The sequence below is a fragment of the Micropterus dolomieu genome, linkage group LG04 (genome assembly GCF_021292245.1).
Source record: "Micropterus dolomieu isolate WLL.071019.BEF.003 ecotype Adirondacks linkage group LG04, ASM2129224v1, whole genome shotgun sequence".
Lineage (NCBI taxonomy): Eukaryota > Metazoa > Chordata > Actinopteri > Centrarchiformes > Centrarchidae > Micropterus > Micropterus dolomieu.
Genome location: NC_060153.1, coordinates 1,387,619 through 1,403,983, shown reverse-complemented (window position 1 = coordinate 1,403,983; position 16,365 = coordinate 1,387,619). Strand labels below are relative to the sequence as shown.

Below are 16,365 nucleotides of genomic sequence, written 5' to 3'. Positions count from 1 at the left end.
TTTTTGCAACCAGAAGAGTCGCCACCGGCTGGCCATTCAATAGAATGCAGGTTTAAGGGACTTCCGCATTGGATTCGCATCTCAGACCAGGAGCCAGTCAGTCGGCTAGCAGTGACAGCGACAGCAGCCACCTGTCAATCAAAGCGGCCATGCCCCTCATAATGCAAAACTATAAGGCTTAATATAATTTAAATGGGTGAGTTATAAAAAAATCACCCCCCTCACAGTTGTCATGAAGGGTAAAATTAGCTATATACACTAAAAACATCTTTTGTACCGGGCTGTAAACATGTTTTATTCTGCTGTAAAGTTGGGCTTTTTAACATGCGGGTCAATGGGGATTGACTCTCTTTAGGAGCCAGCCTCAAGTGGCCACTCAATGAATTGCAATTTTAGGCATTTCTGGGATGGCCTCAGTCCGGAAACTGTAAGGTTGCCGCTTGACAGCAAAGACAAGGTGGGTTCAATTGGGGACAGGAAAGGCATCAAGCAGGAGAGGTGCAAGAGCATGGTTCGAATAATTAAGGCTTGGACCCCCCAAAAGAGGCAAAAACAACATTTCAGGGGGGTCTTTCTTACATGCAATTGTAAATATTACAATACATTTCATACTATAAGACTATACTAGGTCTTATATTCAAGAATCTTAAAATACGATTTCAGACACAGCTATAATGGACCGTACCATTTCCTAACCTTGACGTTAGTTGAATGTCTTGTCTGCCAACATCACTCTCAGCTGCTCCAGTCCAGTGCACACTAATGGAGACACTGTAGGTTAATGTCAGTAGTTGGCTGTCTAGCTCATTTAATACACTTAACTTTCCTACATTTAGAGTTTCATAATTAGCCTTTCTTTAACTTAAAATGAGCTATCTGATGTTAGCTAGTGGATGGGCCCACCCTATCATATCATTACCATTATAAAAATGTCATATTTTATCTAATTGTCAGCTAACACAGGTGCTTAGGCATGAACAGTGAAATTGAGGATTAGTTATTGGAGAGATACATTTTGACATCAATATAGAGTTTATTATTTCATTTCACGTATTTTGTGAGTTTTACCTGGCATTTTAGTTGTGTATTTCTAGTGCTTTCTTACCATTTGTGTATAATTTTTGTGGGTATATGAGTATTTTTACACACACAGTGAAACACCAACAGAACTTACAGACACTTTCAAAAGAGTCCTATTTGTACATGTCTAATCTAGGGTTATGTGGCTCTATTCACTTCTTTTCTCTCTTTTTTTACCTCATCGCTTAATCTTTCCTTTTTATCCTATCCTTCTGCCTCCTGAACACTTTTTCTATCCTCCCTCTGCCTTCCCCTTTTTTCTTCCCTCTTCCTCTCGCTCTTCTCTCTCCCTCTCATTGCCTGAGGGTGAGCCAGGGTGTCCTGTTCCTCTCGCTCTCATCGCGAGCTTCCAGTCTGCATGAATGACTCTGCGTTACCTGCTACAACCTGGCCTACTTTGAAAGTTCCTCCTCTGCTCTGCTCCAACGCCACCAGCAAAGTCACAGGCAGACAGAAAGAGGTGGTGGGCTGGTGAATTAGCAATGTGGAGGGAGGAAGAGAGCAGATATGAGAGGAGCAACGAAAGTGTACAGCTTGGAATATGTTTTTAAGAGCACTTCATGCTGCATTCACATTGTGGCAGTACTCCATAAAGGACAAACAGGTTTATTAATTTGTCTTTAGAGGTAGAACAATGGAAAATTTCCTGCCAGCGCTGATGTAAAGGGGTTCATGCTTTTCCCCTACATTTTCCCAGATTTGATCTGCTGCTCAAAAGCCTTTCAGAATGGATGCAACCACATCTGTCTATCCATCTGTTCTTTTTGTCGTTAGCTCTCAAAACTGGAGTTTTGGAGGAAAAGACAAACCAAAATTTCAGTTTGGTTGTGCTGTTCCACTTCTCTGCTTTGCTTCCTTCTAATTTACAGTGGAAACATTAAAAGTGGAATCATTTAAATAAATCATGGCAATGTTCACTTTCAGACATTACTATAATTACCCTCAACAAATTAGACCGTCACTGAGACAACAGCCAGCCTGTAACTGAATTAAAATGGGTCAGAGTTTGTGTTGAATCTGCTACTTTTATGTGTAGCACAAAACTTGAACTCTTGTTATTTAGCATTTTTATTCTTTACATGCTGCAGTTTTATTCTAAGTCTATTTTATATTTTTATTTTTTTACAATTTAGTCTTCACATTAGGTGACCCTATCAGAATAAATTGTCACTGTTATCAAAAGCTATTACCAGAGAAATAAACAGCTGCATGCTCACAGTACTCGCAAAAATGAGAGTATGAGAAATATGGTCTTTGTTAAAGACCATAAAATGCTACACTACAGCTTCTTGGCTACAATCTCTAAACTAAAGGGACGGCAGTTTTTTTTGTTCTTTTTCCTTTTGACCTGACCTCCTTTCAGGATTAATTTGCATTAAATAAATAGCACATCATCAACACACTCAACCCCAGTATTTGTTTCTACTAGGCTCTAAATCCTCAAAAGCAAATATAAAAAATTTATTTTTCAGTGTACAAACTGCATGCTTGTTTATTAATTAACAACTGAATTGGAGTGCTGTCCTGTTTATGATTTTTTTTTTTCATAAAACCCAATTGTTATTATTATTTTTTTTTTTTACACATTATCATTGGTCAGTCACCTAGTATGTTTTTGTACTATGTGTCCACAGACCCTTTTGTGATTCAATCTTAGAGAGACAGAAAGAAGACCAGGTTGAAGAGTAATTGTTAAGAGGCAGGAAATTCACCTTAATGAATTTAGAGAGAAAAAGTGCATACTAAATAGAAACCTTTCAAATGATGAATGACAAGTAACTTATAAAAAGCCTCATCTTCTAGGTCAAGACTGTATGTCAAAGAGCTAATCACCAGACAACGTGTAAGCCTCTATCTTTAAGCCATGGGTACAATTTAACTAAGCAGATAAGTGCAGGAATGAGTGCGATGAAGGAAGAGAGGGAGAGACGGGCTAATTGCTGTGGATTTTCAGTCCTCCAAGGGAATGTCTCTCAAACCCTGCTGTTACAGAGGTGAACTTCTCTCTCTTTTCATCTCTTGGGTGAACCAGGTCCCAGGGCAGTCCTCTTTCTTCAGAACTCAATTTTGATCTCAATATAGAGATAAAGACTAAGGTCTGGCAGTCAGTTTTGAAACATGTCCACACGTCATCTATTTGTGCCCATCAAAGGGTCTTACAATGCAAAGTAATTCACAGGGTCCAATGGTCTAAAAGCAAACTAGCTCGCATCTTTCCTGGCCCTGATGCAAATTATGATTAATTTCACCTAGGACCAGCAAATCTCACCCACATGTTATGGACCTCTTTTCATCTGCTAATATCCACCCCTCACACTTAGTTGGCCTGACTGGTGTTGTTTCCGTTGACCATTCACTGCCATCCAATTTCCTTTGACTGTCATTTTGAAGCACTGGAAGTGTCCTCGCCCTCCACCGCCCCATTCTCATTGGATAAATAATGCCCTATCCATTGTGAAATTGTAGAAAATTAAACGCTCTCTTTGTGGTGCTAACGTAAATTTTTTTTAAAACTCTTCTTAGAACATGTCAATTCTCTCAGTATGTAGTATATCCAAAATGTATTTGTTTTCTTTCTATTGTGTTTTTTTGTGGTTTTATTGTTGATACGATCATCTTACTATCATTACCACCTCTGCCAATATTTACCTCATTCTACAAAACAAATACTAAACAAATAAAATATATATTAAACAAAAGAAGTGAATGAGGGCAGAGGAGAGCAGAAGGAGGGAAAGACAAGAGCTCAATCAAGATATCTTTTATTCGTTTCACTTTGAGCTTTATCCATTTTAGTTTTTACTTTGTATTCTGACTTTCTGTTGGAGATTCTCTCTCTGTGTGTGTTTCTCATTTGTGTTTCTCACTCGTTTGTGTTGTCTGGTATTCACAGTGTGGACGATACTGAGCTAACCCTTTGTACGTGAAAGAAGTTAACTACTATTCCTAAGGCACATTTCAGTAAAAAACATCTAATTGCCAAGCTTGCAAATCTGCCATGTGTGCACTAGCGATGGATGGTATGGGAATTTGTGGTCCAAAAGAAATGATTCTTGATAGCCGTCCTTGATCTTTTATCTAGTGCCTCTGCATTTTAAGGAATTTTTTGTTAAAAACTGCTAGATTGAGATGAAATTTACTCTGGAACTTAATACAGTCCCCTGATGATGAATCCTAATGTTTTAGTGACCTCCTGAGCCTTCCTCTAACACTACTTTTAGTTCAAACTTCAAACTCAAATTTATACCCTCTGACTAAAATGTCAGTGTGGCACAGATTATATCTCATAATCTAACTGGCATTTTGATTAGTTGATTTTGCATTTCCAGAATACATTCATGCTCCAAGGAGATACAACTCTGTGTAAGATGTACTAAAGGGTTAATTATTAGGTTTTACATACATCAAGATGTGTGTTTGTTTTTCATCCACCATCACAGCTCTTGCCATTTATAGCAGTTCTGCCAATCAGTGCAAGATAGAAGAGTGGTATGAGAAAAAGTGACAACAATGCACATAGAGCAATACACCAGCTATGTTTCTTACAGTGTAAAGAGGACTTAAGGCTGACATCCGTCTAAAGTCTGTGTTCCAATGAAAAGACTCATGTCCGCAAGGATCAGCCCTGCTAAATTGTCCTTGAGACAAACCTGGAATCCTGACCAGCTCCAGGATCACTGATCTTTACCTAACATTGACCTCTGATTTCCGAGGGGGAATGTAAAAAGACGGTCCCCACAAATATAATGAAAGAGCCAGATTACAGTATAATTAAAAGCAATTCAGACACAATACATCTTATAATGAATCCAGATGACTTAATTTGCCTTAAAAGCACAACAAGATAAAATGATAATGACTGATCCCTGTAGAGAAATCAGCAACCAAGAGAGCCAATAAAGACAGAATATATATATAAAATGTCACATTGGGGGATATTATTGAGAGATATTTGTGAAACAGCTATAATGACAATATGCACACCACAGTGCTGGCAGAACTTAAAAGGATGTAGCCTATTTATTTTGTTTTGTTTATTTTGCGATGTAGAAGAGTCCCATTTATCTTGGAGAACTGATAACTAAATCCCTATAATATGTTTTATTTTTTTAGAAAGACTGGTTAAAGAAACATTCAATGAGAGATTGCAATGAGTTACAAAAGTTGAAGTGGACAACCCGAATGTGATATCAGCACGTCTGCTCTCTATAGCCTGTAGTGAAACAACAGGAAAAAAATCGCTCTTGCTACACTGATTCTGATTTGGACATCTCAGCTACATATTAGAAATGTCCTTTGGTTGAGGTCCTGCTTTATCTATTTTTTAATTTTTTTTTTTACAGTCTATTGGCTTTACCCAAGACTTCTTCTCTTTCTCTCTCTCTCTGGAAGTTAAAGGGCTAGTGGAGCCTGATTAGGATGCAGAGGAGAAAGGCTCTGCTGCAAATTGAAAACATATTGATTCTCCTCATGCTTGGAGGGAGAGGGGGCGAGAAACAGAGGGAGAGAAGAAAAAGGACAAGAGGAAAGAGGGAGAGGGTGAGAAAAAAGAAGGATAAAATCTGGTGATGAAACAGGGAGAGTATGGATGTCTGGTCTCTGTCACATATATGAAAACAAACACATGCATTTTTTTTTGCTTTTCTAAGATAACATCCCATGGGTTTAGGGCTCTATGGTCACCATGGTTACAGGGTCAGGGCAGCGGTTGTGCCTATATGCTTTAGTGTACATATGCATCTTCTCCATATGAGGTCATGCTGTCATGTCCAGCTGTGGTGGGGAGAGGCCGCGGGATGCCGATGAGAGAGGACAGCGCATAACACGTGCAGATGTGCTGACTGCACAGTTTCCATGGGAACAAGCCCCCCCCCCGCCCAACCACCACCACCAACAACAACAACATCATCATATCCCTCCTCCTTTCATCGCTGTTCATTGCACTTGCAAAAGCTTGCCAAGCTCCGCTAATATGTCTCGCTGCGTCTTTATGTGTTCATGCATTCTTTGTACCGCTCTCACATCAGCTACAGCTCAATCTATCTTGTCTTGAGAGCACGTGCAACAGTTTTTAAGTGTGTGTGTGTGTGTGTGTGTGTGACATGCTTGTCTCATTCTTTGATCAAGGATGAAGGCGAAGAGAGGAGAGTGTGAGGGAGGCGGTGGATGTTATCAAACAAAGTGGCGTCCTGTCTTGTGCACACACACACACACACACACACACACACACACGGGGCAAGCATCATTTGTGTGCATATAGAAAATCACAGTCATTGCTAGTATCAGAGCTGATCATACAGCTTATTCTTCTCTAGACTGCTGTACAAAAGCTGCCATCATATGGTTATCCACTGAGACTGCACGTTTAATAATCCTAAAGTGTTGGATTAATAATAATGGATAATCACGTTACATGTAGGCTATAGGCTATTAGATGGCATGTACACATAATTATTGTTAGCCTTTTATTTCTGACTGTTTTGGGTGCTCCACTCAAAGTCTTGCAGAGAATGCCAAAATAATAAGCAGTGGCTTGCATGGAATTCCATAAAAAGTGTTGATTAAAGAGAACCATATATTTGATGAAAGTCACACCTACCGATTAGAAGTAAAAGAAAACAATCCAAACCCTAAATATGCTTGCCGTATTTGTGTGTACAGATAAAAGGTTGCGTTGGCCGGGAATCGAACCAAGTCTCCCTGCACTGAACTGGAAATGCAAGGATGTTTTAAGTAGGTCTGGATGGCCCTCCATAGGTCCACTACTGTATTGCAATCAATTGTATTTTTGAATGAATTGCCCTGCACTTTCCGCCATCTAGTTGATTAGCACTAAAAAAAGTAGGCCTACCTAAAGCGTCAAGATCAATAGAAAGATCATTTCACTTCTGAGTAATTTAGTGGACAATACACACATCAAAATATTAACTGGTACAGCAAACGTTTATATTTTACAAAAAACAAAACAGCATGAGACGCCAATATAACAATGGGGAAACAGACTACTACTGAAAGATCAATAGGCCTACATTTAATAGACGTGATTGATGCATGTCCTTGTGCTTTATCTGCTCCAACTGACAACATCAAATCGATTATTTATTATAATTATACATTTTAGTAATCTTGTTTTGACTTACATCCATCTAACATCCTTGGAAACCTTGGGATGATGACAAGTATAATTATTTATTTATTTTTTGCTGAAGGCGAACGTTGGAGAGCCCAGTGCTGATTTACGACAGTTTCACAAACATACAGCCGTCACGCTTTACGGTAGGGTGTGCTGGTGTGTGTGGGCAGAACCAGGCAGCTGTCAGAAGGTAAGTCACACAAAAAAATCACCCATTACAGGTTTTGCATTTTCCCACTCAATATTAACCAAATTATCTGACATTTTTAGTCAGTTCGTCTTGTAGTGATACCTTTTTATAAAGTCGCCAGTGCTTTTGCTCCTGACTAACAACTAACACATGCTACTAGCTAACGCTAACTTAAACACACCTCGTCTGCAACAAGTCTCCAAAAAACTAGAAACTGTTTAGATGTTTGTACGTTTTTCTTCGTGGTATTTGATTGGCGTTATGGGCAAAAGGTAAAGTACATATGAGGGAAAGAGTGACTTTATGCTACTGCAACGTTAACGTACAACGGTGCATTCATGAAATCTAAACACATTTAGATTTCAACTTGGTGTAGAGATACCCTATTGAACGAAGTTAAAATAAAAACGAACCCCAGCTTTGAGGGCATATCCGTAGTCCTCACAATTTGAGTCAGTGACTGTGAATATATTGGCTGGCTAACTGTCATGTTTTTGACCCGTACAGGCAATGCGCATTGGACTGCCCAGTGCAGAGACACTGCGAGGTGGATCCTTGAAAGCTTTTGTTGTGGTGAGTGTGTGTTTCCTTGATGCAACATGGTGCATGCGAACGCCTCTTAACCATAACACACCTCATTTAACTTGTAGGGTTTCATTACAGAACTCAACGCTTGCTCTGATGTATTCTGGACACATCGATGCTCACTTGTTGGTTGGGTTTCTTCCTCTTCCTGCTCTGTCTTTTCTCCTCCCAGACGGTGCTCCTCAGTGTGTTTATGTTCCAGTTGCTGAGGACTGTTGGACTGAGGGCGTTTTCCATGGCATCTGAGACGTACACGTCGGGCACACACTCTGCCGCCTTTGTCACTTGTCCTAACGACACAGTGGCTAAAGACTTGGCCAGGTGATACAATCAGCAACATCTTAATTCTGTTTTAGAAATGTTTTATCTTTTAACATGTTTATAGAATAAAGGATAAAGTAAAAGTTATGGAAATCTATTCTTCATGTCTCTGTGTTACTGGATGGGCATAATAAAAATGGGATGTTGCATATGATTGGAAGTACTTTGAGCTCATCGAGTTCACCCAGTTTCATTGTCATTTCTGCCATTCAATCAACGGGATTTAGCATTCTTTCAAGTTCTTACGCATGATTTCATTTGTGGCTGATTGATTATTTTCTTCCATCTCACAGGGGTATTGTGGAAAAGAAGCTTGCTGCTTGTGTCAACATTGTCCCAGCAATCAAATCTGTGTAGGTTTTGAGAAGGCTGCTTTTTAGTGTCACGCTAGACTGGGTGATCTATGTTTCAAGATGTATTTGTTCTTAAAGAAAGGTCATGATAAATGAGGATTACTCCCTAAAGTTCATTTGAAGAAAAATGTATTATTTTGGTATGTTCCTCCAGATATGAATGGCAGGGTAAGATTGAGGAGGACAACGAGGTGCTGCTGGTGAGTTATAACTATATACTGTAATATTACCTGAGTAAAATTTTACTTAAAGTTAAGCTAAATCCTATTTCTAAATTACTGTCATTGCTGCTATTATTTCAAATACTCTTATTGCTACAGCAGCACCTGTAACCTTTACTGCTGTTTCTGCTACCACATTTGCTACCATTATAGTACCCACTATCATCACCGCTGCAACTAGCACTTAAATACCATCTTTAATACAATAAAGCTTATTGACATTGATAAATATCCATAAACTCATAGTAACTTCTTTAGAATATTTGAATAAAATGCGGGTTCTAAGTGTGTGAAAATTTATTTTACGTATAATTTACATATAACTCAAAAGTTTTAGAAATAATGAAAATCAAAGAATGAGATGAAATACGAGTCTGAATGTTTAGTTTCTTCACCACTTAATGACCAAATAAAACCAGACTATAGAGTCTAATGGACAAGACATGTTAACAAAACAGATTAAAACAAGATTATCTGTCAGTGGAGAAAAGTTTATTTAGTCGCTGTTTGAATGAGTCAACACTAAAGCACACATTATCAGATGTGAGCTGGGTTTTGGCTTTGTCAAATATGCGCAAAACAAATTTTCAGGATCAAACAAACTACATGATATTTATGTCTTTCGAGAATCGAGATGGTCTCTCTCTATATCAGATTAGGTGATCACGGTGCCTTAAATTCCTGACCCAGGCATGTCCAACTACATGATGAACCATGACCAATATTAGCTCTTTCATGGCCTGCAGTACTTGCAAATGTGATTGAACAGGACGGGGTAGAGAAAGATTTCCAGGATCAGGAATGTTAAAAACCATTGGCATGTCATAGACCTTCTCATAATTAGTGAGAGAAGGCAACAAATTCACAATTCACATGACTGTCTCATCAAATACAGTCCCCTCCAAAAGTATTGGAACAGTAAGGCAAATTACTTTGTTTTTGTTGCTCACTGAAGACATTTAGGTTTAAGATCAAAAGATGAGTATGAGACAAGAGTTCAGAATTTCAGCTTTCATTTCCTGGTATTCACATCTACACATGTTAAACAACTTAGGACATATCACCGTTTGTATTAGACCACAGTATTCTTAATGGAACAAATAATCTTAAAGTAAATAACATTTAATATTTGGTGGCATAACTCTTGCTTGCAATAACTGCCTCAAGCCTGCGACCCATCGACATCACCAAGCTGTTGCATTCTTCATTTGTGATGCTATTCCAGGCTTTTACTTCTTTCAGTTCTTGTTTGTTTCGGGGCGTTTCTCCCTTCAGTCTCATCTTAAGGAGGTGAAATGCAGCTCTGTTGGGTTAAGGTCAGGTGATTGACTTGGCCAGTCTAAAACCTTCCACTTTTCCCCCCTGATGAAGTCCTTTGTTTTGTTGGCAGTGTGCTTTGGCTCATTGTCCTGCTGCATGATAAACTTCCTCCCCATTAGTTTCAATGCATTTCTCCGTAAATTGGCAGACAAAATGTTTCTGTCCACTTCTGAATTCATTCTGCTGCTACCATCATCAGTTTCATCATCAATAAATATTAATGAGCCTGTTCCAGAAGCAGCCGTGCACGCCCAAGCCATGACATCACCTCCACCATGCTTCACAGATGAGCTTGTATGCGTCGGATCATAAGCAGTTCCTTTCTTTCACCACACTTTGCTAGAGATTAATATTGGTCTCATCAGTCCATAAGATTGTGTTCCAGAACTTTTGCAGCTTGTCTCTGTACTTCTTTGCAAGTTTCAATCTGGCCTTCCGATTCTTCCTGCTGATGAGTGGTTTGCATCTTGTGGTGTGGCCTCTATATTTCTGCTCTCTGAGTCTTCTTCCAACAGTGGATTGTGATACCTTCACCCCTGCACTGTGGTCAGTTTTCCTTCTTTTCTCAGCTTGACAATGGCTTGCTTCTCTCCCATAGACAGCTCTCTGGTCTTCATGTTCGTTTATCCTCTTTAACAGGAAATGCAGTATTTACAGGTTTGAACCAAGGATGAAAACTTAGACTAGTCATGCAGAGCTATTTAATGTTTGGACAATCAACCTAAAAGGCAACACCTGGGCAACAAGAAACATCTGTCAGTCACATGCTCCAATAGTTTTGCTCACTTGAAAAATGGGTGGGTTCAAACAAACGGTGATATTTCCTGAGTTGCCTTACTGTTCCAACACGTTTGGAGGAGACTGTATGTGATGAAGTTGGTAGCTGACCCAGTGTCTCTTTCCTGTTTAGATGATTAAAACAAGAAGTTCCAAGGTACCTGCTCTTGCTGAATATGTCCGGTAAGTTTATTTTTAAACTCGGTACAAAAAAAATACACCTTGCTCCTACCTTACTCTTAACAGGAACACTGTGTTTATTATGTGATCCATTACCTGCCATGACTCACGCAGTCAAAGAGCATGGCTTTAATTACTGCTATTTATATGCACTGTGTGCCTGTCTGTGCACTCAGTTGACTCATAACTGCTCATTGTCCTCTACAGCTCTAACCATCCTTATGAGGTGGCCGAGGTCATCAGTATGCCTATTGACCAGGGCAACCCGCCTTACCTCAAGTGGATAGGAGATGTTGTCCCTGAGTAAAGATGGACTGATGGATGAGTGGATCCATTATTTGACAATACTCAAGCACAATAAATACACTATCCAAAAATGTCATGTTATTTCTAACTGCAAAAGTCCAGGACTTACAAAATAAGAAAAAAATGTGCATTGTGTAAAAAAAGCAATACACTGGGTGTTTTGAAGTTATTAAAACTATCATGTTATCTAAAATATTTCCTCTTTTGTTGTGTTCCGGCCATCATTTCAGTCTTGTAATATTTTCCCTTTCTAGTATGTTAGCCTCTAGAGGGCAGTGCTGGTCTTTCATTTTCAAAGTTAACCAGGTGCAGATTAAGCTGTGTTACACTGTTCACCTGTTTTTACCTGCCACTAAAATGTTGTAAGTGAACAGACATCAGTTAGATTCCAGATCTGTTTTACAAAAGAAGCTTTTCCAATAAAGTGGATGATTATTTTTTATTGGTTTTAAGTCTTTCTTGGTGAACAACATACAGTAAATTTGAGGTCAACACGACAAACATGTCATGAACATATTACATACTGTATAAATGTACACATTGTGCAGTCGTTTCAGTGGCATGAATGCATACAACACCACTTTTATTAATGGACAAAAACATTTACATACAAATATCATCTGTAAACATTTATTTAGCCCACTGTAACCACATAACACTTGGATTTATTACTTTACCAAAGCAACATTGTTGAAAACACAACATCTAAATGCAAGCACTACTTGTGATCATAGACAAAAAGCTGAAAAAAAAACAATCATGTGGCAAGTTGGCCTTGTAATATAACCTGCTGATCTGGGATTTGACTTAAGTCTATTAGCGTTAAGTAAGACATGAACTATAAGGTTCACAATACACTACACAACACACCCCTACTTTTGCAACCATCATAACCAACTTAACATTCAATTTATCAACATAATGTGTTAAACTACGAGCATGAGGTAGAGAATTCTTCAAAAATACTAAAAATAACACTTAAATAGATCAGAGTTAATGTTAAAGGTTGTGTTTTCTATGCTTATATGTGTGTTTCATTACTCTCTTCTACATGGTTTCTTCATATTTTAAGAGGAATTAATAAGTAAATACAAACATGATCATGTGTTTTCCACACTGCAGTGCAGTTTTCTCACTATCTGAAATCACTAATCATATCTGAGAGCAGACTTTCTGAAACCCTCCCCCCACCCCCCAAAATCCAGTTAAATATGACTCACCTAAAGTTCCAGTCACAAGGAGAAAATAGACTTTAAACATGCTTCTTCTTGAAACCTGCTATATACCTATTTAGAAAGTAGTAGTCTGGCATTGTTCCTATTTCTGTTATTGCACATCTCGGGCAGTAAATAAACCAAGTTGATGTCAGTTAGCCTTAAAGAGTGAAAAGAAATCACGTGCTGTAGTTGCTTTGAAGAAATGCAGTGACTGAGTTGCATCTATGCCCAGCTCCATGTATGTATGTATGCTCAGGCAAGCACAGTATGGATATTGTTACACGAAACAAAAGCACAAAACAACAGGCACACAAGTGAAACATGCTTGTGAAAACAGTGCAATTTACCTAATTTACCTGGACTGTTTTAAAAATCCAATGCAGTAGAAGTAAATATAGTTGACATTTTTAATTTCACATTAGCTGTGTTTTCTCCCTCTGGGACATGATTCATACAGTGCATTAGCCATTTCAGAACAACATATTCCTGATTTTCTTTTTTTCAGTAACAATCTTCTTCAACATGACAGCAATAAACAAATATAAAGGGTTACATCAATCTTTTAAGACCGTCTTGGTCTAAAATCTAGGCTTCTGTCAGTTTAAAGGGACCATACCAGTAAAAAGTACTCAAGATTAAAAGTGAGACATCCAAACACAAAAATCAGGAACAAAACATCAGGAAATAAATATAAATCTCAAGAATAAATGGTAACTCTTGAACGTTCATTCATTGTGTTTCTGCGTGTATTCTGCAACAGTAATTGCATACAGTCCTTATAATAATTGCAGCCATTTTCCAAGGCATTGTGTTTTTCCAACCGTTTCAGATATTTAAATTTGTTCTTCCTATCTTTTAGGTTTCCATTGGTTGTGATTCAAAATGGTTAACATCAAGACTGCTTTTATATTTTGTAAAACTTACATTATTTTTATATTTTTGCACCATGGCAAAATCAATTGCATTGAATTCGGCAGTCTATGACATCATGCGAATTGCTATTTCAGCCAAGAAAAAAGATCTCACCCCAGCTTCAAAGATTGGCACACCACATGATCTAACATTGAGATTGTAATCTGTAATCCACAGTTATTTTTGATATTTACAGCCATTTAGAATACACTTTAAATGGCATGTACCAAAATCCACTGAAAACATGGCATCTGTCACAGATAGCTGATTTCAAGCACATTGTTTTTGTCCAGGAATTCTTCAGGTTGTGACCTGCTGTTTCTACTTTTACTGGCTATAGGGGATGCTGCCTCAGCACTATCAAAGCCTGGGCCCTTCCCAGCCGGTTCTCCATTTGTGGCTGTCTGACCAGAGTGTTCCAGCTCTGACTTACTCCTCTGCATGACCTGGGGGCTCACGCCCTCTGTTACTCCACTGTGGTTACCATTTTGTGACCTTTTGCATATTTCACTCATCTGCATGGCCCCTTCTGTTCCATTGATTTCCTCCTCCTCCTCTTTTTTTTCACCACAGTTTTTCCGATGCACAACAGCGACTCCTTCACTTTTTTGTACTTGGAGCACAATGCCGCCCCACTCCTCTGTTGGCCTCTGTACCTCAGTGCAAGCCCTGTCGTTGTTCTTCACCCTATGTGAAGTGCCACACAGAGCCTTCCTGAAGCCTCTCTTGAAGTTGTCAGACAGAAATCCGTACAGTATGGGGTTGGCACAACTGTTTGCATATGACAGCACAACAACAAAAAAGTAGAGCCCCCTGAAGTCCCCGGGCAGGACCACCAAGAGGTTGACTATATTTAGAGCATAGAATGGTAGCCAGCAAAGGACAAACACTGCCACCACAACAACCACCATCCTGGTGATTTTACGTTCTGACTTCCTGCGCCGAGACGACGTGGCCTGTGCCCGTTTTCCAACACTGCGCACCTTTAGAAGGAAAGATAAACAACTTTTACCTGTCTTATTTAAACACATACATTTACTAGCAATGGGTCAGCTTACCCAAATAAAAATCTCAGTTACAGAGTTATCCTCACCTGAGATTTCTGCTGCCAACCTAATAAGAAATAGTTTGTAAGGTAACTGCTGACAGTGAGGTGGGTGGATTATCTTAAGTATTGTACAACCATCGCTTATCCAATGCCGGGGGGTAAAGGCTGGAGCCAAGCAAAATATTGCAAAAATATCTCTGACTTAAAAATAATGCAACAAAGTGGGAGGACTTATTTTAGGCACCCCTGGAAGTAAAAGTACAATTTAATTTTCCCATAGAGAATGTTATGTGACTCACAGTTGGAGCACTTCTACAGCTTGGATGGACATGAGACTCTCCTGGTGGAATAATACAAAAGTCGAAGGTACAAAGTATTAAAATTCGTAGTCATAACATAAAAATGGTTGTTACATTATCCAGGAGAGTTATGTGTTTCTATATTAAGTAACAATGAAGATATCGTTAAAGGAAACGCTCAATTGGCAATACAAAAGGGGGAAAAACATTTATGGAACTGGCAGCTCCTCCCACTTCTCAACTCTATCTTAACAAAACATATCTGTGTTACTGTAAATGTTGTACCTTGATGACGATCAGCAGGTAGCACATGCAGATGACCAGCAGGGGGCAGAAGAAGCCCATGGTGCACGTGTACACGATGAAAGACGTCTTCCACACTTCTGCTGGCTCAGGCCACACGATGCTGCAGTTCCCATCATCCTTCAGCACGTCGGCAAACACCACCACCGGCAGCACCACCACAAAGGACCCTGCCCAAACTGTGGCACTGATGGCCTTGGCCACACGGGGGCGCCGCCACCAGAAGGAGCGGATGGGGTGCACCACAGCCAGGTAGCGGTCCACTGACATCACAGTCAGGCAGAAGATGCTGGTAAACTGGTTGATGGCGTCCACTGTCATGACCACACGGCACATTAGAGACCCAAAGGGCCAAGAGAGCAGAGCATTTTGCACCGCCAAGAAAGGCAGGCCAAGCATGAAGAGCTCGTCTGCAATGGCTAAGTTGAGGATATAGATGTTGGTGACGGACTCATTCTTGGTGTAGTTCACAATAACATGGATGACTAGAGTGTTGCCCACGAGACCAACAACACAGACTATCCCATAGATAAGAGGGATGAAGATTCCAGCCAGGCCAGGGAGGGATTCAGCTTCAGATTTGGTGCCGTTCTGCCTGGTGCTGTTTAAGAGGAAAGAGCCATCATTTGGGATGAAGTCGAGAAGCGGTTCAGAAGGAGTGGAGAGGAGCAGGAAATTGGAGTAGGGGGGAATGGAGTTGTTACTCCAGGTAGCTGTAAGGCCTTCCTGAGGCAGCAAGGAAACCTGGGTGGCCTGGATAAGCTCCATGGAGGCATTAAGGAATATGAGGCTACTGAAGTAGATAAGATCCTATGTGACAGGTCAGTGGCCCTACAAGGCAAAGTAAAGTTAGTTAAAATAGCACATTTCAAAAATTAGGACTGCATGTCTAAACCTTAATAATTAATAAGTTGTTGCCAAGAGTTACAGTGTATTGAGATTATTGTTAGAAAACAGCTATTACAAATACTTTGCAATTCGTGAATGTGTATGCGGTGCATTGCGACAGCTCTGCGTGGATGCTCACAGTGAGCCAGTGCACAAAAAACACTGTTTGAGTCTCACAATATTAGCATTGTAGCTAAGTTGATTTATTATGGTATAGTGGTAAGTACTGCAC

General features: G+C 39.5%; 2 protein-coding genes across 4 annotated transcripts; one reads left to right on the top strand and one right to left on the bottom strand.

The window, feature by feature from the left end:
* Positions 1-7,289: 7,289 nt before the first annotated feature.
* LOC123969123 (protein CutA homolog) lies at positions 7,290-11,908 on the top strand. Of its 3 annotated transcripts, none has more exons than XM_046046226.1 (7): positions 7,291-7,403; positions 7,911-7,976; positions 8,161-8,309; positions 8,603-8,662; positions 8,817-8,862; positions 11,114-11,163; positions 11,368-11,908. In XM_046046226.1, the coding sequence occupies exons 2-7, from the start codon at positions 7,914-7,916 to the stop codon at positions 11,465-11,467; spliced, it is 468 nt and encodes a 155-aa protein (XP_045902182.1). In that variant the 5' UTR covers positions 7,291-7,403; positions 7,911-7,913; the 3' UTR covers positions 11,468-11,908. The 3 variants fall into 3 exon arrangements, with proteins under 3 accessions (XP_045902184.1, XP_045902182.1, XP_045902183.1); XM_046046227.1 differs by lacking the exon at positions 7,291-7,403 and adding an exon at positions 7,516-7,675; XM_046046228.1 differs by lacking the exon at positions 8,603-8,662 and having other exon boundaries at positions 7,290-7,403.
* Positions 11,909-13,849: 1,941 nt separating this feature from the next.
* LOC123969112 (somatostatin receptor type 5-like) lies at positions 13,850-16,013 on the bottom strand. The gene is made up of 2 exons (XM_046046210.1): positions 15,228-16,013; positions 13,850-14,578 (listed from the first exon to the last, which is right to left on the bottom strand). Exons 1-2 carry the CDS (start codon positions 16,011-16,013, stop codon positions 13,850-13,852), a joined length of 1,515 nt encoding a protein of 504 aa, XP_045902166.1.
* Between the last annotated feature and the right edge of the window lie 352 nt (positions 16,014-16,365).

What these genes read in the sequence shown, in the direction of transcription:
- LOC123969123 (XM_046046226.1), top strand. Translation starts at nt 7,914, where the DNA reads ATGCGCATTGGACTGCCCAGTGCAGAGACACTGCGAGGTGGATCCTTG. An exon ending in GTGGCTAAAGACTTGGCCAG is followed by an intron (nt 8,310 to 8,602) that starts GTGATACAATCA and finishes TCCATCTCACAG; the next exon opens with GGGTATTGTGGAAAAGAAGC. An exon ending in GTCCCAGCAATCAAATCTGT is followed by an intron (nt 8,663 to 8,816) that starts GTAGGTTTTGAG and finishes ATGTTCCTCCAG; the next exon opens with ATATGAATGGCAGGGTAAGA.
- LOC123969112 (XM_046046210.1), bottom strand. Translation starts at nt 16,013, where the DNA reads ATGGAGCTTATCCAGGCCACCCAGGTTTCCTTGCTGCCTCAGGAAGGC. An exon ending in ACCTGCTGATCGTCATCAAG is followed by an intron (nt 14,579 to 15,227) that starts GTACAACATTTA and finishes TTCCTTCTAAAG; the next exon opens with GTGCGCAGTGTTGGAAAACG.